The sequence below is a fragment of the Thunnus thynnus genome, chromosome 23, assembly GCF_963924715.1.
Source record: "Thunnus thynnus chromosome 23, fThuThy2.1, whole genome shotgun sequence".
Taxonomy (NCBI): Eukaryota; Metazoa; Chordata; class Actinopteri; order Scombriformes; family Scombridae; genus Thunnus; species Thunnus thynnus.
The window spans coordinates 20038257-20062372 of record NC_089539.1 but is presented as its reverse complement, the minus strand read 5'-3'; the positions used below and the strand labels follow the sequence as shown (position 1 = coordinate 20062372).

The window sequence follows — 24116 nt, the reverse complement described above, 5'->3', positions numbered from 1 at the left end:
ATAATGAGATACAGGCAATTAAAATAGATCATTTTGGTATTAAACTGTATTAAAATATTTTATATTTCGATTCCGTCCTCCCCCATCACTTATTGTGTTTCACCTGTCCAGGACTTTTACTCTATTTTCAGGTTTCAAGGTTTCAAGTATCTCTAGATCTTGAGATAAACGTTTGTCTCATTTTATGTAAATATTTGATCAGTTATTGAAGGTGTAATTTGTGGTGTAACTGGTTATGTGAATGTGATGTAGTACATGCCCGGGGGCATTCTGTGGGTTTTAGGAGGAGCATGTGAGTTTTCGTTACAGTACAGTATGACGCAAGTTGGTGGTAACAAAGATACGTTTGCAAAGATACACAGTTGTAGTGATTTCCCACGTAGCCAGAAACGATAACACAACATAATTGTCTAAGGTGTCCTTTAAAAAAAATATTTTTTCACAAAGCACATCCAAAATAATAACAACAACCACAGTTGTAAATTAAACTAAATTAAATACAAATCTTTTTTTTCTTCAGAAAGTACAAATTGAAAGAATGTATATACATTGATAAAGGAGCGTACACAGCAAAGTGCTTTAGATTGGACACAATCCATTAGTCCTAACCCTGAAAAGATTTCAGTACAGGATCCCAAATCTTATCAAAAACACCTCCTCCGCCATTTCTCTCAACCACAAATCATACATAGGTACAGAATCCATTCTCCACACTTGTAAGAGAAACTTTTTTGCTATTACCGTTCCACACCAAACAGCTATTTCTTCATACTTATTGGCCAAAGATGAGGAGCTTGTTGAGGTGTCCTTTTTTGATTAGTTGTTGCAACCTGTGGCAATGCTAGCATGCTTACAATGAATATGCAACATCCAACTTAGTTTAGTGTTTACATGCTCTCCACCGCCATCATCAAAACACCAAAAGAGTTGTAGAATCAATGCCGAGGCTGACGAACACCATTCTTCCAAAAGATATTCCCTCATTTGGTGTTTTGATGATGGTGGTGGTGAACAGCGTCTAACACGTCAGTCCAAAATCTCCCATAGGTGTTCAGCTGGGTTGAGATGTGGTGACTGTGAAGGCCATAACATATGATTCACATCATTTTCATACTCATAAAACCATTCAGTGACCCCTCGTGTCCTGTGAATTGGGGCATTGTCATCCTGGAAGAGACCACTCCCATCAGGATAGAAATGTGTCATTATAGGATAAAGGTGATGACTCAGAGCAACTTTACATTGATTTGCAGTGACCCTTCCCTTTAAGGGGGCAGGTGGACCCAAACCATGCCAGCAAAATGCCCCCCACAGCAGAACAGAGCCACCAGATCCCCTCACTGTAGGGGTCAAGCATTCAGACCTGGACCAGTTTTTCCTTTAAGTTGTCCCCCGTTTATGTGTCTTTTACCCTCAAATATAAGGATTCAAAACTAGTTTGAATGACTTGAACTGGGTTATGAAATTACTGTAGATTACAACTTTCTCTCCACACAAACTCAAACCTCCAGAGTGACTAACCCCCCCCCCCCCCCCAACACACACACACACCCCTACCTCCCCCCTCGGGCTTCAAAGTTCTCATCGTCACACCCAATTAAAAGCGGATCAGTGACAGTGTGGCTCCGTGCCCATGCAAATCCCCAGCCCACGCTGGCTGGGTGTAGAGCTGCCATTCCTCTCCGAGGGGATTTCACACAACACGCTCCGCTGCAGGTACCCCGTTACACACACACACACACACACACACACACACACACACATTTCCCAGCAGCATACCAAAAAGCTGCAGAAAAGCCTCCACATCCCCCCTTTACATTAGAATAGCTTTCACAGACAGAAAGTTTTTAGTTTGCCCTTGAGAACTGATTGTGTTATGTCCAGTTTGCTCTACACACACACACACACACACACACCAAACTCTGTTTTTCAGTTGGGAAGTCAAACTTGTGTGGGTGTCTGTAGGTGTGCTGATGCTTGGTAAAGTAATCCCACAGGTGAGAAAAAGGAACTGTTGCCTTGGCTGATAAATTAAGGAGTCGTTGAGAGGAAATCCCTGGGATAACTGTGGGTGTAACATAATGTGACGAGACACACTTTCAGTTAGGCCGGGAATTAGTCCATCATTAGTCAAAAGTAGCCAGAAGATCGAAAGACACTTAGCAAACAAAGTTGCAGATAACAAATGACTAATCTTGTGATTAAGGTGTTGTATACACTAGTTACCACCCACTTTGTGTCAGAAAGACAGAAGAGTGTGGACACATTTAGATGCTTTATAAGGGAAAGGTTCTTAAAAAGTGGATGTTAGATACCCAGGAATCATAGAGTGACACCTATAAAATGCAAGGAGGAGGCTCATATTTACCAGAGTTCTTTTTTAAAGTCTTTTAGAGAAAGTTAAAGTCATGTCTAGAGTCCTTTAGAGCAAATACAGGTCACAAGTCCTCATAATCAAATTGCAAGTCAGTTGCAAATCTTTCAAGTCTCTGAATGCTAACCCTTAAAATGACAGAAGCTGCGTTAATAGTGTTTGTTTTACAGCTGAGACCAGTCCTTACAATGCACAGGCCTAATAATTGGTCTTTGGCTATGCAAGTCTGTCTGTCGCTGCCTTAATCATTTTCTTTTGTTCTGGTATTTCAAAACTTGTCCAAAGTCCAAAAACTCAAATCAAGTCAGGTCTTACAGCAATCAAAGTTTTACGTCCTTGTTTTTGTGACTTTAATCTGGCTCAAGTCGAAGTCTCAAATCTTAATCTGTGATGTTCACCAACCTGTCATCATCTACATCAGCCAAACTCAACTCAGACTTAGTTCTGCAGGTGCTGCGGACTGCATTCAGTCATTTCAGTAGTGATCCACTTGGACACGTGACCCAGGACACAAGTCAGGTTGGGTCCCGATTATTTCCAGTCTAACTGGGTCAGGCAGAGACTGTTGCAGTGCTGTCGGTCTGCGTGTCAATATGTCTGATATGTGGGTGGACACACTATAAACTCTGATCATGTGTTGCAACACAATGATCGCAGAAGAAAAAACTTGTTTTTTTGTTGTGAGGAGAATTTGAAATCTCAAGGGTAAAATGACTTGTGTTACTGCTATTTTCCACCGCAGTTTCTCTTTAATTGGTGGCGCATCATGCTGCTGCCAGTGTTGGTGTTGTTTGTTTTGGTCTATTTTAGAGTGGGCCTGACCGTCTTTGGGTCTCTTTTTTTTTAAATTTTAAATTTTTCTAAGTATTTGTGTGGGTAGATTTTCCTGTTTCAGATTGCTCTTAATTGCTCACCACCACAACTGCGCAATTAAGCAAATCTGTATTATGTCAATTAGTGATGACGAAATGTTCCTGGAGACACAAGAAGACAACTCAATCCATTGCACACAAAAAGCGAAAATACACGCCGCCTACCTTTCTGCATGTTTTGTTGCAACTACTCTGATTTTACTCTAACGTGCACTTTTTGCATGCAAAAAAATGGGCCTGTTTGGAAGCCATCTGGTCCCACTTGTATGTGAGGACAAGTTTTTGACAAATGTCTGCCACTTTGTGATTCAGCCTAATAAATTATCTGTATTTTTTTAGTAAAAATCCTTCTCTCTGCAGGTTTAAATCTTTTCTATACAGATGTAAATTGTGCCTCATGTAAATCTCTGATAAAGATCAGGCTGGTGCATTAGTTCACATTTGGCAGAGCATTTAGTTTTAACCCCCTGAGTTGATTTTATCACGCCGTGGTTGCTGTGGCAGCAGCCGCCCTGATCCTTCCACATCCTCAGGGCAAAGGTCGCCAGGGTCAGACAGAGGTTCGGGTCAAGCAAGCAGGTTAAACACCTTGTCAGGGATTAGCAGGCTATGAGGGAGGTGGAGGAAGTCTTCATTGGCTAACGTCTCTTTCCGCAGCTCACTGAACTATCTCCAGGACACACACACACACACACACATTTACACATGCTATCTAAAACAGGCATGCACACACACATTGCATTTACTCGGCCTTTGTTGGCCAACACGGGCTGATACAAAGACCTGACACAGTGAGTGCTCAGATAAGCCCATCCCTGTCTGTAACAGGACAGAAGTCACAGAGGAAGGAGAGCATGTCTAATTGAGACATTACTGGGAGCCACACACAGAGAGAGAAACAACAACAAACAAACACAAATACATTAAGTAGAACACAATGTTGGCTGTTACACCTTTTCAATTATGGATGTTTTCCTTTTGTCGCAATTTACTCAAAAAGGAGCTGGAACAAAATCAGCAGCTAATTATCCAAACCTTAATATTACATAATATCAAAGGCTTTAAAGCAAAAATGCCCAAATTCTGTGGTAGCCTCAAAAATGTGACTTTTTTGTTTTTTTCTCATGAGTATAAACTGAATATCTTTGGGTTTGGGTCTGTTGTTCTAAAAATAGAGCTGTCTGAATATGTGAACATGGGCTTTAGGAAGTTATGATGGACTTTTTACACTATTTTCTGACATTTTGTAGTCTAAATGAAAGTTTAGACTAAAAATTAATGAATAATGTAAATCATAATTAGTTACACCCCCTCATAATATATACATACATACTGTAATATGCATTTAAACGAGATCAGCACAATTAAAATGGTTCTTTGAAAATGTAAAAGCTTCAAATTCAGTGTTTAAGTTGATGTTTTGAAAGCATTGAAACACCACTCAATTAGTTGATTGACAAAAACAATCAGCAACATTTTTGATAATATTTTAGTTATATATCAAGCAAAAATGTCACACAAAAATGTGTGTTTTATATGATTGTAAATTAAATATTCATGAGTAATTTCAAGACTTCACCTTGGGCTCTGGGAAACCGTGATGGCACTTTATAGACTAAAGAATAAGTCAAGTAAAAATAGACTGATCAATAATGAAAATAATCATTAACTGAAGGTTTTGTTTGGAGGTAGACTTGTGTGTGTGTTCGTGTATACCTGTCTCAGGTGAAGGGCAGCCCGATGAGTCTGATGGCTCGTCCAGAGACGGACAGGAAGTTGACCGAGGAGCGATGGCCTCCAGTTCGTCAAACACATGAGACTGACTGCAGCTGAGCTCCGAGTAACGTGATGCTGCTGAGACGCAGCGTCCTGCAACAGCACAGAGTGGGTGTGTTGATGATAATCACGATCATGATGATGATGAGGATTAGATGTAACTTTAATGATGCTCGTGGGCACAGTGGGCTGTTGCATTAGGAAATAATAAGACAGCAAAGGAGTGTAGGAATAACAACAAAGCTCTAGGAGTACTGCATGACCACACTGCAAAAAGGGAAATTCAGCAGACATATTATCTTTTTATAGGATTATTAGATTATTAAAATCTCACCAGAGATAAATGTGTTTCAAGGTAAATGTTTGTGATATTTCTTAGTAAGATTTTTCAACAAAACAAGACTAAAAACTGGCTTTTATTGACTAAAAAACAAGATTTAAGTTGTTAAGTCATGAGTTTTAGAGGTTCATAAGCTAAGCTAACTATGGCTTCATACCCAACAGACAAACATGAGAGTGGTATCGAGCTTCTCATCTAATTCTCTGCAGAATTACTCTTACAGAGTAATTTTTTGCTTATTTCATTGGCAGATTTCTTGGGTGACAACATTCTCAATTACACAAAAGGCCACTTGTTTATGGAAGGAATTGTTTGTGGTGCACTTAAAGCAAAAAAAATCTGATAATCACAAAAATAACAAGAAGTTACATCATTTTTATCACTACACATTTTTAAAAAATAATGTATCACATTACAATTTGGCCACTTGTGATGTCAGTAAATTCCAGGGCAGTTTTGACTTATAACTAATGAGGTGTAAATAAACAAAGAATACCACAGAGGCCGACAGCTCAAAAAGCTCCTGGAGGACGTTTTCTGATGCAGCATTATCAGACTATAAATCTAGGCTGGGTACTGTAGTGGGTTTAGTTAAAGTCTGTCTCTTCCAGGTTTTTACACTCTGACAAGCCAACAACTCTCAACACAAACCCCAGACCTCCATGAGTGCCCCTCAGGTGAGGTCGGGGGGCTAAAGTAGTCTCATCTCACCTTCAATAAACACAGGACACGAAACTCTGCCCTTAAGCCCTAATCACCACAGACCTCACTCCAGAGGAATGGTAGAAAACTGTCAAGCTAATCACTAATTCCTTATCTCCTCTCAAAATATCAAAACAAAACTGTTTCACTCTGCCTGGTTTAGAAATGAGAGGATTAGCAAGTGAAACAGTTTCACTGGGTGGCGTGTTTTGTCGTCGTCCTGAAAGAGGCTTGTCGAGGCTTTTCTCACATTAGAAATGCAGAACAGCTTGGCCCGGACAAAAGGATAATATATACGGAGGCTCTAAAAGGAAAAGGCAAACTCAGCTCCTTGGTGTCTGCCCACACGGACAAGTATAAATGTACACATCAAGCCTCCCTCACACAGTCAAGTATGTGAACAACTGCACACACACACCAGCGCACTATTGTGCACTTGAGCAGCTCGACGCTCTACTCAGAGAGACAATGGAAGGACTTGACTTGACACTTCAAAGCATATTGCTGCTGTCAACTCAGCTGTCATTCTCGGACGACGAGGGCCGCACTGAGTCAGGGTGAGTTTTTTCGGGGAGGTTAAGGGTGGTGGTGGGGGTCAGCGGGTTTGATACGACAGAGTTAGAGGAAGAGAAGGCCTTCTCTGTGCGCCTGTGGCCCCTCTTTTCCTGGTCACAGTGCCAGGCTGAAAGGCCCTCAGAGGAGAGGGCAGGCCAGGCCGGGACAGTGCCCCGCTTCATTGTAAGGGGCAGTTCCACTCTGGAGATAGTGCTCAAAACAGGTCAGCTGGGGGTCAACCTCTGGATTGTAGGGGGATCTGAGAAAACCGTGCTCGGGGCAAGCGGCAACCTCCAGGGATGAAAAATGAAGCTAACGCCGAAGTGCCAAAAAACTGCAGTTCCTCAAATGGCCACTTGAGGCTCCAAAAGTCAATCCCCATAGACCCCCATGTTAAAACGCCCAACTTTACAGCAGAAATAAACATGGTTTTGTTCTCTATAGGTAATTTCCCCGTTCATGACAACTGTACGGGGGTAAACTTTTACAAAACTCACCCATTCAAATTTAATAAAGACTTAAAGTTATGCATAATTAAGGGCGTGGCCGCTTTGAGTGACAGGCGCATGCCATCATAGGCAAATCGCTACCATGGTGACAATGTTGGTTAGGTAATGTAACCATGGCGTAATCCCCAGATTCACAGAGTAGAGGCATAGCTATAGCCATCGCTATTTCAGTGTGTTTTCACAGTTCATGACAGTTAATTGTAACATTTTGATCACCTAAAAAAGTCTTGTTCAGCGATAAGTACATTTTGTTTTAATAGTTTTAAGCCTGTTCACAAGTGAAAATTAGCATTAGCATTAGCATTAGCGTTATTACAATTAACCACAGACTGTAAATCCACCATGATAACTGAGCTAGCAGCTAGCAGTTAGCATTAGCCTCAGCTCCACCCTCTCGTCCAAATATGGTCACTTCTGGCTCCAAAAATCCAAGATGGCGACGGTCAAAATGAAAACTTGAGGCTTCACAAACCAATAGTGACGTCACAGTAGCTACATCCATTGTATTTTTACACGGCTTGGTGTTACAAGGGGCTGAGTGGGAACTAAATTTCTTTAGTTTTGGCCTTCACTCTAACAGTATACAGTAGGTAACTGCTGAGATCTGGGAGCACGCCACATCTCAGCAGTCACTTTGATGAGAACAGTCTTATCATAACTGTCTGAAATAACAGCCAAAACTACGAAAATAAGACCCAAGTTGTAATAAACCAGACTTATCCTTTAAGCTTTACACGCTGCCACATTGAGCTTGAATTGCCTCCATCTGCGGTGAAATAAATGAACCAGTGACACTCGTCCTGTGTCTGCGGTGAAGAGAACAGCGTGCTACGATACAGCATGGGCCCCCCCGCAGCACAGCACCACACAGAGAACAGTAGATGTCTCTGATAGAAAAGAGAAAATCCCTACACAATTTCCACATTGTTTGCTTTCTTTCATAAAGTTCTCGGAGGAGTCAGATGTCAGTGGCCCGGTTCTTTATCCCCATTCGGAACGGTAAATTAGCGGCCGCAGGAAAGCCGCGGAGGTATTCTATTGTGGCGGCCCTCCTCAGTGTTCTGCCGTCAGCGAGCGGTGGTCAGTGTGGATTTATGACCATCGGCTACACGTCTCCCTCTCAGAGCCCAGAGAATAGCGAAGGCATGGGGGAGAGGCACGGCACACGAGGCAGGGACCCCAACTTCTATTGTTGGGGCCTCATGCCTTTGAACAGGGAATCAAACGGTACCAGCTTTTCATCAAAAGCTCTCCTTTCTATTGCTGATTTAGAGGAAAAAGAAAAGCTTTCTGTGTTATTTATTATGGGGTGGGAGGAGGTGGGAAAAACAGGCTGACAGCAATGCTTTCACAATGTGTTGATGGGGGCAGGAGCATCTGAACGCCTCACTAAGGCAGCAGGCTTTGATTTCTCTGTGGCTTTGTTTATGAGTGGATGTCCAGCCATGCTCAGGACAATCCGTCCTTAAGAATGTGGGCAGGGGTGTAACGCCCGGCCAAGGAGGAGGCTGTGAACGGTCCATATGTGGCCGGCAGAGCTCATTTCTCACCTTTGACAGGGGAGATCGGAGGCAGGACAGGCCAGCGATGAGACTCCAGCTGAGGAGGAGAAGAGGTCAGCTTTGCTACTGACCCTGAGCGGTAAGTGGTCCTTTGCGGACTTGGGCAGGAAGACCAAGTAGTGGAGGGAAAAGCCAGTGTAACAAGGCCATGATCAGAGTCCAAGGATGGGTTGAGACCAGGATCAATGGATGTATCTTGGATGAGATTTTTGGTGCTCCTACGACTGCTCACAGGCTTGTCTGAACGGGGACGGATGCTTGAAGTCGGGCGAGGTGAGAGGGGTTTGGTTTGACCTAAGAGCACCTCACAGGGTGGAGGCGTGGTCGTGGATGTGGATTGGTGAGGGTTGATTCCTGCTGGAGGGGAAGAAGCCAAAGGTGACTGCATCACTGGGGAAGGCTGGAGTGGGGAGAAACAAACGCTGCCCTCTGGGTCTAAATCCCTGATATCTGCTGCAAAAAGACAAAGGAAAATTACAGAGTAGCTTCATTTAACACACCATTTTCTACATTAATGAAATGATAAAGACTGTAATCCTGAATTTTAAAACCCACAGTTACATTAATTAGTTCTGGGACCCATGTCATAGTATTTGCACCATGCAATCTGGAATTTGTGACCTGTTAATTTTGACACTTTTACCTAATGAAATGAAAATGCGATATCCCCGTATGACAAATTCATCTTCAATTTGTGAGCAACAATCATTTGTGAATTTGTGTTTTTCTTCCTCCTAACTTTAACCTTTATTGTTGTTTATTTAGTCCTGACTATTTGTTGCAGTGACCAGATTTTCCCCCATACTGGAACTTATACAGAATGTATCTTAATAACTGTTTAAATAGTGGAAAAGTACTGTATTGTTTAGCAGAGACAACTAAACATTTACATACTGCCAGATGAAAAGTAAAAGACTGTATATTCATTTTACTACAATGACTTTTGATTAACAACTATTACGTGTTGTTGCTCATGATTTGGGGAATTTTCTATCCATCAATCACCCATCCATTCATCTTATTTACTGAAGAATTCCAGTAAAACAAGTAGTTGATTAAATTATTGCGTCATTTGACCAAAAATTAACCAAGAAAACTAAATATTCTGTGGTTCTTGCTTCTCAAATATGAGGATTAACTGCTTTTTTTCTGTTTCATATCAAGGTAAAGTAATTATCTTTAGGTGTTGGGGTGTTTGTTGGATACAATTTGAAGACATCACAAAAAATTTACTCTTCTTTTTTGTCATTTTATAGATTAAACAAATCGATTAGTCAAAAAACTCAGTGGTGGATTAATCGATAATGAAAACAATCATTAGTTGCATCCCTTAAGTATTGACAGGAGATGCTACAGCTAATGCTAACTCCATTGTCACAGTAAGTTTTACCAGACAGGACACTGCTCCTGCCGCTGGACAGGACACTGCTCCTGCCGCTGGACAGGACACTGCTCCTGCCGCTGGACAGGACACTGCTCCTGCCGCTGGCGAGGTTCGTGCTCCGGCTGAACAGACTGGAAGGTGGGCGACTGAAGTCTGAGAGAGACCCGTGTGAGACCGTGGAGGTCGGCGTCTCTGAGCGCTCTGACCGAGCAGGCCCGAGATGTGGCTTCCAGTCTGGCTCTGCAGCCACTGTGGTGGACACCAGGGCAGGTTGTGGCACTTTTTCCCTCCCTTGAAGTTCATCTTTTTCCTCTGGAGGAAAAGGGGAGCAGGAGGGAGATGCTGGGACAGTGTTTGTTTGTTGCTTTTGCTTGCTTTGTTGTTTTCCAGAGTCGGACTGAAGGATGTTTTGGTGGGGAGGTGTTGGATTGATGGTTGAACATGGCGGAGTAGAAGGGAGTGGGAGACAAGGAACAACAACGGCAGAACGCCTTCCTATCGTCAATCCCTCATTCTGCACACCACTTCTTCTTCTGTCAGGGTTGAGATGGAAGAATCCTTCAATAAAGACAAAAACACAACGTTTTTTTCTTACTTTAAGGCTTTAAACATGGGTTTAGATAAGTTGGTGCAAGAGCCAGAGTTAAATAAAAGGCACATTTCTGTTTCTTAATGGTCAACATGGTGCAGGTCGTCTTTAAAACTGCCAACGTCTGCTCGTGGCATTTTCATTCCCAGTTTCCTCAGCCCTGGAGCAAACACTTGTTTCCCTGCTGGGTGGGTCGGCCTGCTAACAAAGGCTGCGAGAAATCACCCCACTGGAGCAGCTGCCTGTTTCCCAACTCAATATTCACAATACCGGAGGGCAGGGGAGCATGTATGCACACAATCTTCTTTACAAGCTGGAGTTGGCGGACTGTCATGTCAGTTACAGGTTTCCCTAAAAACAGATTTTGGCAACAAGTGCTTGAGGAATGTCATTGGCAGCGCTGCCATATTAACCAGTTTTCTCCCCTGTTGATTTGATTTGAGGAATGAAAAATATTTTGGGAGGGTTGTGATGGTTTGGGCTAATTTTTTTACCATTTGGATGGTGTCCTCTAACAAAAAGTTATGCTAATTTGGTCAGCTCTGTGATAAAAAACCTTGTAAAAGCTTACATCTGTTCATTTAAGTGAAGACTTTTAACTTTGTATGATTTAAAAGATTTGATCGCCTACTGGAGGACAAGAGAGGCACATCTTTGGACTTGTATAAGGCCACAGAACATACAGTATATAGATTTGCATATTTTGGATGTCAGATGGACATAAAATCCCATCCTACATCTGAAATGAGCAACTTTTATGGTGATTAGGCAGATCTGAGGATCCAACTGGGCTACTTGGTGTCAGTTAAATCTGGTAACGCTGGTTAATGGACTTTTAACATTCACGTAGAAAGAGCTGCAACTATCATTTTCATTATTTTCCATAAAGTAGTGAAGAATAGAGCCTAAAGAGGCAAATTTAGCTGCTTGTTTTGTCCAACCAACAATTCAAACCCAAAGATATTTAATTTATGAAGATAAAAACTGGACTAAAGCAGCCAAATTTGCACTTCACTAGCTGGAACTAGTGAATTATTTGGTATTTTTGTTTAATAAATGACTTATTTAGATACTTGATTAATTGTTTTCAGCACTACTGTAAAAATACCCATACACTGCACAAACACAAACCCATTTCTCAAGCACCTGTAGCACTATTTTATCCATCCAAACTTATCTCTCCTGCTCAAACTCCTCTTTCTTCTTCTGAACATTTCCTTTCATCCCTCTAAGATTCTCTTCCACAAACATCAACTCCATCCAGCGCCGCCCATTTCCCTTTCGCCTTCTCCATTCTTCCCCTTTGCACACCCCTTCTTTTCTCTATGCTCCTTTTTTTTTTTTTTGTTGACCACTGAGTATGTGTGTGTGTGTGTGTGATGGGGGGGGGGGGGGGGGTGTAGAGGGTGTCAGACAATCTGCTCTTGTTTCCTGGGGGTCTGCCGCCAAGAGGAGTCAGCACAGGGGGATAAAGAGAACGCATTGGAGAGCACATTTCTGCACTGCTCTTCTTACAATGCCCTGCCATTCCCATCTGTTACACACACACAGAAGTGTACGTGAATGCGTGCATATGTGTGTGTGTGTGTGTGTGTGTGTGTGCTAATGTGCATATTAATGACATGTGTTAGAGCGCAAAGCCACGGCGTTGGGCGCAGCACGTTTCTTCAGGGAGCAGGGTTAAGAACGATTGTGAGGAAGGCGACCACCATATGGCAGAATAATTAGTATTAGACCCCAGTGCTGAGAAATGCCCCCCTCCTCTGCTGTACACACACACTCATACACACACACACACACACACATACACAGAGGCCAGCATGCTGAAAGCAGTGCCCTGCTGTGGAGCTGAGGTGAGTGCTGGGAGGAATGCCTTCACATCAGAGGCCATACTCTGAAAGGAGCGGCAGGTCTCACAGGCTCGGGCCTTTCACTCCCACCAGAAGACCACCAGGAGGGCGGCGCTGTGGGCACTTCCTCGCCAGAGAGGATGGGCAAGATTTGCACTTAACCAAACACAACCACAGAGGGAGATTAAGAGCTAACGACGAGCTTGGTGGCCTCTACCTCCTCTGCTCCAGGAGAGGAAGAAAAGGCGAGGAAAAAATTCTTAATGAGAGGAGTCAAAGGAGTCAGCGCCCCCCTCCTGACATCGAGGCTGAGGTCTGAGATGGTGTGAAAGCACCAGGTGTTTTGTTGATAAGCCTCACCCTCGAGCGTTTGGGTCTTTAAGGCAGTGAGGGCGTTTGTATTCTGCGTCCTCCCCTGAGATGGAGGCTGTGGTCTGGACTTGGAGCTCAGGAAACAAGGAGGTCTGAGGTCTTCAGGACGGGCTTTCATGTGAGACAAGAACCGTGGACACAATAATGGGCGGTGATTTGGACTGGCATGTGTCTGTAAGAGAGGAGAAGTAGAAATACGCTCATTAAGGTGCAAGATAACGTTGGAGAAATGAATATTCAGTATTTCCACATCAAATGCACCTACCTTTTTTAAATAATAGTAAGTAAGTAAAAACTAATAAAAACTGATCACATAAAAGAAATAAGCCAATTAAGAATAAAGAAGTAACAATGCAATAAATAAATTAGTAAAAGCTTAAATAAAAATGTTACTATTTTTTAAAAAGTCTAAATAAAAGTAAAAATGTAAAAGACAACAAATAAATAAATAAATAAAACTCTAAATAATTAAAACCTAATTGAAAAGATTAAAAAAAGTCGAAATAATAATACTTGCAATATTTTAATTAAAATAAATTACAATAATAATACAAATAATATGTAAAAATAAACAAAAAATCAAAAAAATGAGCATACTGGAATAATAATTTTAAAAAACTAATTAAATATTAAGTGCTATTTCATATTTTTAACAAACTAAAAAAACAGTAAAAATTTAAGAAATATATTTTAATGTATTTTAAACAAATAATTTTAATAGAATAAAAAGAAATAAAAAAGATTAAAAAATTCAGAAATCCTAACAGAATTCATTTAACCTGGCAAGAAATTATTATAATTAAAAAATGTATATTGTGCAAAATAAAATTGGCGTGCTCATCTATTTAATATTCAAATTCTCTTAAACATCATAAACAAATAAATAAATAAGAATAAAAACTGAAAAAATAAGTGAAAATAAAAAAATAATCATGATGAATTAATATGTAAATGAAAAAATGTATAAAATGAATTATATTGTATTTTTAATATGACGAAAACAATACAAAACAGTGGAGTTTTTTAATCATAGCAAGAGGTGATTTTGTATTGCTTGATGTTATCCTCCCATATAACCTTTTATAACATTCTGCAGTGTTCAACATTCCTGCCAATCCAAAGAATATTTGTCCTAAATGCCAATTAGTTTGCAGAGTGAAAGTCACACTGACAAACAGCTGTGCTCCAGACCACCAGAAAATGAAAGCCTGCAGCAGAGAACCTTCTGTACTGTATGTGGAGGAGAATTCAAATGATGCATGGTACCACCGCTGCCCCCTTGTGTCCGCAAAACAGATCACAGCTTTCTCCCTCCAGCACAAAAAGTACATCCAGCTTTCTCTCCCGCTCTGCTCTTCTCTTCTCAACCTCCTGCTTTAAAAGAAAGCAGGGAGAAAATTATCTCAAGGGTGATAAAACTCTTTAGAGTACACTGTCACGGACACGGGAGATAAAAGCAGGCAGGGACGGTCAATATTGAAAATGTGGAGGGACGGCTGCCTGCAGCACGCCAACCAGTGAAAACCAGCCCAGCGTACAGCGGCGGTGCCAGTGACTCATTCAGTTCCTCTGTGGCCTTTAGAGAGCAAACAATTGTAATAAATGGCCCTGTGATCCACACACACACACAGATGCAGTGCTTTTATTTGTCTTGGATTTAAGCAGCATCGGAGGCTCCGAAACAAAGTTCAGCTCCTCACCCTTTTAACACACAATAAAAACAAACAGAAAATGCACATGCTACATCTGTGTGTGAATACAATGATGAACCAGAAGACCTTCAGACAGAGGGAGAAAGAGGAGGGTGGGGGGTGGGGGGGGAGGAAGGTGGGGTCACTGTCTGTGACTCACACAGGGAGGATCAGCTTTTAAATCCCCCGCACCATCTCCACTGATTCCCTTTTCTTAGATCTAGAGGCTTTAAAGATTTGCATTCTTGTGATGTAAAGAGGGAGAAGTGAGGTAGAAACGGCAGAACAAGAGCCGGTGATGGGGCCTTTCTCCTCCACGCTCCTCTTCCTCCCCTACGGCCTCCTCATTACCTGTCACTCAGGCTCGTCAAAGGACTGACGAGGGCTTTGTGAGGCTAGACTCGGCCGGTGTCATCAAACCAGTGAACTTCTGCGCGGCACGCCCGGGCACGTATGCTAACGTACGTGTGTGTCATTACAACCCACGCAAAAAGCCCTTTTAATGCATCCATACACGCCATCGTACATACAGTACAGGATGATGCTGTGTGGCCTTTACAAACACACACAACTGTTTTTTATCACAACACAGCCACCCTGCAGAGTTTTCTATGCAAGAGAGAGCTGTTTTCAGACAATATTACTCAAAAAATACGTAATCTATTGCATGTCTGTCCAATCTGGAATCCAATCTGATGTTTCTTCCTTCTTTTATTGCCGTTAAAGATTGTTTTGGGTAAGTTTTTCCTTACCTGAATCAAGGGTCTAAGGATCGAGGGTGTGGTACGTTGTACAGATTGTTTTTGAAGCTTTTGTCATCCATGTGTGAAGAGTTTTGTCTGGTGCAACAGTGCATTATATTTCATTGCTTTCATTGCTTCGTTTGATTTCCAGTAAGCACACATTTGTCATACTGTTGTACATATTGATGTCAGAACATCTACGAGATCATGCGATATGATCAGAAGCTATTTAACAGCTCCTGATCGACCTTTTGGTGACATTATTCTGTAAAAAAACAAAAAACCTGATGCGGTGAGAAACACGTGCAGTGAAATGATCAGGCAGTTTTTGAACAAAGCCCCAACTTAGGCGAACATATTCGGAAGACAAAAGCAAAGACAAACAGTAAAGTTATTACCCAAACTGCCACATCATTACAGTTTAAAAACCAACTCCCTGCATGGTTCAACTTTCACCTGCTGTACCAAACTTTTTCTTCTGCAATGAGGGAGTATTATCAACATTTCAGGTTGGCTCACATTCGGGTTTACCTCCAAATAAAGTTGGTAAACTGGCTTAATTGTTGCTTTACAACCTGTCACACTTGTCTGACCGCTTGTGGTTCTTGCTTGCTGTTCAGTGTTATCACAACTGATAGAAACGATGGCCAAAACTATGGAAATAAGACCAATGTATGTTCTAATAAACCAGATGTATCATTCAATATTGTGATATTATTGTCAATAATTTTAGCATCATTCAACTTGTGTGGTCTTGGGATGATCAGGGAATGATCACCAGCCAATGCCCTTATGCTTGACAAAGTAAACTTTTCTCTATTTTTCATCTAAACTGAAGGGATTATATTAAAAAATGCATCAGGAGAAGGAAGTTGGATATTGTGTTTTTTGGATAATGCATCTTTAATCTAATATTTACTGAATTTACTGAAGTCAAAAGTTGAATCATTTAAATTATTGAAATGAAAATAGCTCTCTGCTGCACCAGTAATTACTGGAAAAGGGTTTAACATCATTGCAATGTGTCAATTATTGTAGGAAAGCATTTCCAGCAGGGACAGTAGGTAATACTGTATCTTCTATGGACACCCATAACACTTGTGTGGGCTCCTTCAGGCCCCTGCAGGCCCCCAGGAAACAGGCTGACCTCCTGGCGTCAGGCAACCCACACGCTGTCCTCACACAGCCAGAACTGGCTAATGTCATTATGGGCCTGTTTGTGGTCAACAGCTCCCTGATTGAGATGTACAAGTAGTGCTGCTAGATGAATGTAGGAAGTCTATTAGTTAGTCAGAGTCCCAGATGGCCTGCAGAGGACAGACTTGCGTGTGCTCCTTCACCCCCCCTCACCCCTAAACACACTCTGATACACACATATACACACAAACGCAAGCATACATAAGCTGACACAGACACACATGCGCACACACACACGCACTTAATTACACTGCCTCCGAGTGAACCCTCTGACAGGCGGACGACTACGAGCAAAGACAGAAGTGTGTCTATGTCCCAGTGTCTGCAGGAACAGAGAATTCTTCACAGAGCTGATGCACAAGAAAGCCAGGCTTAGGCCCTAACAAGGTTAAACCCCTGAAAAAGAGTGACTTTTTAAATCATGGAGATTTGTGTTTCTGCGGGGTGTAATTAGCTTTGCTGCAGGGGTAGAGGGAGGGTGGATGAAGGGTCGGGATGCTGGCGAGGGGGCCGGCGAGAGGCGAAGCGGGGGACGACGACAGTGGGGCGCATTGTGGAGTCCGGCGGATTCAGGGGAGTAAATCTGATTATCAGCTCGTGTCAGAAGCCAGGCTCAGATGCAGCTTAGCATTCAGAGCAACTTTCTACTTTCGATAGTTAGACAATGACCCCGCTTTTCAGGCCCACGCAGCCCCAGAGGGCCCGTCAGCTCTCCTCCCGAAGCCCCCCACATCCTGAAACAACGCAACACACCACAGCAAAGCACAGGATGACACCACTCCAAATGACATGCAGTGGAGGAAGAAGTGCTCAGGCTCTTTAGTTAAAAGGGGAACTGGAACGATTTTATACATCAAAGTCAGTTTTCAGGTGTTGGGGAGCAGCACTGTGTGTCTGAAAATAGCTGCATAAAACTTTTTGTGGCTCCAGAGGGAGCTACGTCTGATAAATTGCCTAAAGTGATGTTATTTAAGTCAGCAGCAGTTGGGGCTGAAGACTACAAGTTTGAAGACATATTATAAGACCTCTTAAAGTTAAAGATGTGTACATACGAGCATGATTTTGTGACTTCGCAACTAGTTTTGAAACCAAGTGTGATGTGGTAACTTGTAGCCTGCAGTGCACAAACATTGAGAATGGACTTTTCAGTGTTGTGGGAGACATCTTTTTCTCAGCAGGTCAACTTTCGAAATGAAAAATATTTACATATATTCATAGCTTCTGGATTTTTCAATAAGGGAGAAGGAGAAGATGTAGTTTCTAAGGTAATCGAGCTGTTTGTAGAAGACTGGTCTCAGACACAATTTATTATTCAAAGCAGAGATGTCTTAAAATATGTCTGGAGGCATCTTGTAAATATGTCTGATGAATGTAAAGTAGAAAGTAGGTAAAGAGTAAAAAGTACAATATCCCTCTAAAATGTAGTGGAGTTAAAGTACAAACTAGCATACAATAGAAATAAAAGTATAAAAAGAACAGGATGAAACTTAACAATAAAGCAAAACTTGTCAAAGCTACTGTAAGTCTTCTGTATAAGAGGTTTCAGCTTTGGTAACAAGTGCAAAGAGTAATGAAGCTTTACTTGTCTCACTGTCACAATTTAAGTAAACAACTAAACATACCGCTGAAACCATAAAACCAGGGGTTTGTGCAAAAACACATATATTAAGGTTTCAAGCGGAGCTCTGCAACTCTGTTGCCTTGTTTGGGCACCTGTGCATTCTGACCTGGACTGTCCCATTGCAGCTTGTGTCCCGGGTGACAGTACAGGAGCTTTTGACGCCTATATAAAGCAGACCGATGGGTCAACAGCCTCTTGTCGGCTGTCTGTCTGTTTAGACAGGGACACCCTTGTTGTAAAAGTTGTGCCACTGTATGACGGGAGCAGTTTTACCATCACAATGCCCTCGTGATTTATAAGATTTTGCAGTGGCGGAGCAGAAACGGAGGGTGATGCCAGGTCTGATGAACTTGCTGAATGCAGAAGTGCTGAAGGCAGTTGAGGATGTAAATGAGGCTGTAAGGACCAGCGAGCGTCTTTGTCTGCTGACTTTACTTGTTTGTTTAACCAGAGGCCAAGACAGGAAGCCAGCCCACACTCTGCTGTCCCCATGGCAACTCCACTGTTAATTGTGGCACATCCACTCCCAGACTCTTTTGAGAAAAGGGGAGAGGTGGGGACTTGTGAGTGTTAGAGGAGAGAATAAGAAGAGTGTGTGTATGTGTGTGTGTGTGTCTTTCTTTTTGCTTATTAGGGGAAAGGCAAACATATTCAGATTTTGTATAATTTTTAAAAAAAAAAGCCTTTATTGAAATTGAACGTTAAAAATTTGTCCCAGTGAAGAAATCCTATAATGGATGAATCATTTTTGTCATTTATCAAGCAAAAATGACAAACTTGGTGCTGGTTTCTGTTTTAAATCATTGTATTCTGAGTTTTTGGGATGTTGATCAGAAACAACAAGACGTTTGAAGACATCATCTTGGACTCTTACAAATTGTGATGCAATTTTTACTATTTTTTTTAATGACTAAACAAGACTGAACGTCTACAGTCACGCTAGCAACTCTGTGATGATGTTTAGCAGGAATAATATTTGCTATTGTTGCCAGAGAGTTAGCATGTGAAATTTACGGATTAATTACCAATAAGTACAGCTGAGGCTGATGGGAAAGTATTGGACTAAAGTTTTAACTTTATGATAGTGCTAAATGAAGAATTTAAGCGCTGGACCTGAATGTCTGCATCAAATTTCAATGCAATCTATCAAATAGTTGTCCAGACATTTCTCTCAAAACCACAAATGTCAACCTCATGGTGGCACTAGAGGAAAGGTCAGGGGTCATTAGGATTCGTCGCCTTGGAACCATGAATGTTTGTACAAAATGTTGTGCCAGTATATCTACAGTAGCTGTTGAGATGTTGCAGTCTGGACTGAAGTGGTGAACTGACTGACAGGCCGACATTGGCAGCACTAGAGCGATGCCACTAGGGCGACTAAAAAAGCCAAACATTTGCTGGTTTCAGGTGAGGATTTGCTGCAGTCTTTTGGTTTTGTTTGTTGGACAAATCAAGCAATTTGAAGATATCACTTTGGATGTTTTTGATGGTCATTATTCACTATTTTCTGAAATGTCACAATCAATTAATTGATTAATGTAAAAATAATTGACAGACTTGAATCATTAGTTGCATGCCTACAACTGCTCTCAAACGTTGCAGAATCATTCAGTTCAAATAGTGTTTGAGCACTCACAGTCTCGTGGCAGAGTCCTTTATCCCATAAGATGGCCTTGCTGACAAAAGACACATAAATGGGTCTCTGTAAGAAACAGAAAAAAAGCCAAATAAGAACACAGACGTATTGACAACAGAAACAGCACATTTACATATTCAATTTTTTAAAAACAGATCTATGAGAACTAGATTGGGATCGATCAATCAAAGGAGTTCAGAGATGAACTGCTTTTAGTAGCTCAATCTCCTGCTCTGCGGGCCTCCAGGCTGAGAACAATGACTGAAGCCTGGTAAAACAAATGTAAAGCCACACAGTGAGAGGGCTCTCCAGAGACATTTAACCCCCCACCAGTGCATTAATAACCCCTCTGTCTTGATTATTGAGCTCCTGTGAAACACCTCCAGTGCTTTGAGCTAGTACAGCAGAAGCTAAGGACTCAATGATGGAGTCTGCTCTCCCACGCAACCACTTTCCTCCATCTGCTCAGTTTACAAAACGTCTGTTCCTCTCTTTCACTTTGAAGCTTCTTCAGGACAGTATGGTGGTCTCATGAGCAGGGCGCAACAGTTTGACCCACGGAGCAGGGGGCGCTGTGTTAACTCATCCATCACTGGAGACACATCACCAGCCAATGCTCAGCAGTCAGCACAGCAGCTCATCCATCTCTCTTTGCAGCTCCTGGCAGCTCCCAGAAGCACCGAGTCAGCTCCAGTAGTCAGTCCACTCCAGGGTGCAACAGAGCAAATCCTCCCAGGACTCACCCTCTATTCATGGGCTGTAACCTCAGACCAGAGTGGGTGACAGGGGGCACGAAAGGCTCGGAGGGTAGGAGAACAATGGAGCTTGATGTGTGTCTCCCTTTCCTTTGGAGTGCACTGGTGTGAAGCTCTCTGCCAGCTTGTGCCAGACTCTCAAACCCATTCACTGCCACTATGAGAGGCTAGAGGGCAGCGTCAGGTCTGGTCGTCTCACCGCCTTTGTCTATTGGCTTCATTTAGGCTGTACCTGTTGTATTCAACAAAGCACACCACATATGATTATGCACATTATGCCAAAAATACCTCGCAACTCTTCCGTCCTTAATAGGAGCCTTAATTGCGGCCGAATAATGAAGCGAGTGGGGAACAACAACCAGTTTCCCAGTGAATCATGGGTGCTTGTGGCCCAATGACCTTGCTGTTACTAATTATACGCTGAATGTGAAATCAAGTACATTTTCAGACAGTAGAGGATGAAGTGGCTTGGGGGTTGGGGACGCCTATGACAACAAAATGGAGAAATTAAATTAACTGAAACAGAAAATAAGGCAAAGAAAAGGGCAAGACTGTCTTTTTTTGCCTTCGAAAAACCAAAAACACAACATCAAAAGTGCAAAGTACTTTTTCAGATGGTCAGAAAAATGGAAATTTGTACATTCACAGGTCCATGACAACTGGACAAATTGAAGATGGCTGATGAAGATAGTGTGATATAACCAAAAGCTCCAGTATAGCTAGTAAATAGAACTTAAACTACTACTTCCAAGGTCACGAATTAAGTTTCACTCTCAGCAGCTTTGCTAATAATACAGATGACAATTTGATGACAATAAAGATTAAAAAAGGCATCTAAATGGCATTAATTTGTAAAACCACTCCAAAAACTAAGCTAGCGCTCTGTTAGCTTTAAAAATAATGCATCCATCAATAGCCCTGTTCTGCCTTTGATGTCATCGTTTGACCCGTCATTGTACATACAACACATAATCCCATAGAGAGTTTGTCTAAAGTGATTGCTGCTCCTCTTTTCCTTGTTCAATTCAGATGATGAGATTAAGGAGATTCCTGGCAGATGGGATTTCCACTGTGCATGTGTTGACAGCATCTATCTCCCCCTTTTCCACACAGACTCCACCTCAAGGTACTTCCTGTCAAATTCGTCGAAAGCATTTTGGCGTGGGCTGACAGGACTCAAGTGGACAGGAAGTGCTGTGCTGCCAGTGTGAGCCAGCAGGGGGAAATATGGTCAAATATGGGCAATCTTATCAATATTGAGTAGGTGGAACAGGCCAGATCAAATTACCAATTTAGAGCTAATCACCAAAGTGGTGGCTGGTCTTTGCTTTATCCCCTCTCCCACTCTGCTTTTTCCTCTCTCTGGTGATTCCTGCCGCCATCTGTCTGTCTTTCTCAGGGGAGCCCTTCCTTCTCTCCTGAGCACTATGCTGGATGTTTTATTAATTCCGTTTCACCTGATTACACCCTGTCTGTGAGTCAGAGCACATTAATAGGCATTTAATCAACGTTTAATTAAGGGAGCAGGCACTGAACAGAGAGCCAGAGATCAGAGCCGCATCCTGCAGAGGTCAGCACCAAGGACACACCAACACACACATTATTATTTAAACCAACTAACATTGAGACAAAAGAGCTACACAGTTGCCAAAGCACGGACAAAACTTTAAAAAGCGACGCCACGGGAACTCGTCAATGCAGCGCAACACAACAGATGAGGAGATCCAGTTCAGAAGACAATCAAGCAAACGGCTGAGCTATCAATGGCAAACAAAAGGCAAGGGTGACCACCTCAGCATGGTTTTGGCCAGGTTAGAGCCAGAGACAGAATAGGGGAGCACCCAGATTGAGAGAGAGAAAGCCCGGGGTCAGCTATAATGAGCCGTGAATGTGAGCATCCGACCAATCCTGTTTAATGGGGTTCATCCCTGGAAAGGTTTCTGTCCTGCCCCGCACCGGTGTTTGTGTGTGTTCACGTCGGGGTCCGGGTCAGGGGACTGCAAGGACTCTGTGACCCTGAAATGAGCTCTGGGAGTCAGTAGGGACCCCTGCTGGTAAAACAGAGCTCCTTTTATGCTTTAATCTGCAAGCAAGGGGGATCAATATGGCGACTATTGGCGCTGGGATTGTGTGCGCAGGAGTAAGCGGTCCAGCCATTTTAGATGTCTCAGAGGGGGTTGGCGCACCCTGACAAAAGCACAGCCCCGCTGCAACCACCGGTCACAATGACCAGTGGGACAGTGGCACACCAGCAGCTAACCTACTTAACATTCATTAGTGTCAGAGAGGTGGACAGATGCTCCGGGTCTTACGGATCTTCTCTCTCATGTTCTCTACATGGGGCTCATTCAGCAGCGTTTGACGTGTCTTTCATTTGGGATATTGGAGTTGTGGGCGGTGGCGGCAGCAGGCCGCTCAGCTGTGGATTTAGGAAGAGCTGGGTGGGCATGGATGGACTCACCCTGTGCGCGTGGTGTGCAGAGCGGGAGCCGTCAGGCAGCCAGGTGCTCATGCTGAGGGGATGCCTGGGCCGAGCCAGAAACCTCCGAGGACGCATAAAATCCTGATTTCTGGAAGGTCTGTTTTCCAAGTGAGGCTCTGGAGCTGTTCTTCTCTCGACAACAGACATGTCCAATAAGCCCTAGTCTTTCAATTTACTCATTTTCTCTGTCAAAAGATGAACATTTCACCCTTTAAGTCCTAAAGTAGCAAAAAAACACTGACACTTCCCCAAGGAAAGTTTTTGATAATACCTTCACTCTAGACTAGAGAACTGAGCGAACACAACAGTTTCCTGTTGATATGCCTCTCTGTGGGAGGCTAAAAAAATGCAGTCTATTTAAATAGCTTATGGCTGTTAATAATTACCATCTTGCTAAACTGGTGCAACTCTCTCATGCACATCACTTCCTTGGCAAACAAAAGGCACAGAGTCTGGGCACAAAACAATATTCCCCTTCTGAGTTTGCTACAAGTTTTCAGGCTAACAATGCACATCAGCCCTGTGTTTTTTGCACATGCAACACAAAAACAAGACCGACAATAAACCAAAGCTTTCAATTAAGCAGTGAACAGCACTGTAGCCTCACACAGTGACAGAGGCCAGAGCAGAAATCAGGACCAGCTGGACAGAGAGAGGGCTTTTCAACCCGACTCCAGACACAACATGGATCAGGTTCTGGGCTGCTATACAGCGGCATAAATCTCTTGACCTTAATTACATTACAGGGCATATAGTGACAAGCTCTGTGGAAACAATGGACCCTATCAATTCCACAAATCAGAGCTCTGTGGTGTGTATGTGCCTCTGTGTGTGAGTGTGTGCATGTTCTGAACAGCCCTCTATCTGTATCTCCAATCAAAGCTTATTATCTAGAGTGTGTCTTGGGCTCGAGGTTCTTCATCTTCAGATTTGTAGAGCAGGAAAATCCAAGTAAATAGGTTCTTGGTATAATATTAACAAAGGCTCTGGACAAGTGGGGAGTAGTCAGTGTTTTCCATGGTGACCAGACTAAACACTTACAGCAGTGACACAAGCAGCCAACCCCTACACAACCCATGTCCCACTTCAGCCTTCAGCTCAGAAAT

At 42.6% G+C, this 24116-nt stretch overlaps 1 protein-coding gene across 2 annotated transcripts in view; it reads right to left on the bottom strand.

Moving 5' to 3' along the window:
- Positions 1–23319, bottom strand: part of LOC137175976 (uncharacterized) — a 59600-nt gene extending 36281 nt beyond the window's left edge. Inside the window, exons 1-6 of one of the 2 annotated variants that reach the window (XM_067581923.1) lie at positions 22990–23319; positions 19774–19839; positions 12874–13057; positions 10081–10632; positions 8679–9143; positions 4963–5115 (exon numbers count right to left, since the gene is read on the bottom strand). In XM_067581923.1, the coding sequence (XP_067438024.1) occupies positions 4963–5115; positions 8679–9143; positions 10081–10632; positions 12874–13057; positions 19774–19839; positions 22990–23157 (1588 nt within the window). In that variant the 5' untranslated portion in view covers positions 23158–23319. The remainder of the gene's footprint in view (positions 1–4962; positions 5116–8678; positions 9144–10080; positions 10633–12873; positions 13058–19773; positions 19840–22989) is intronic. The other variant, XM_067581924.1, reaches the window with a different exon arrangement.
- Positions 23320–24116: the final 797 nt, after the last annotated feature.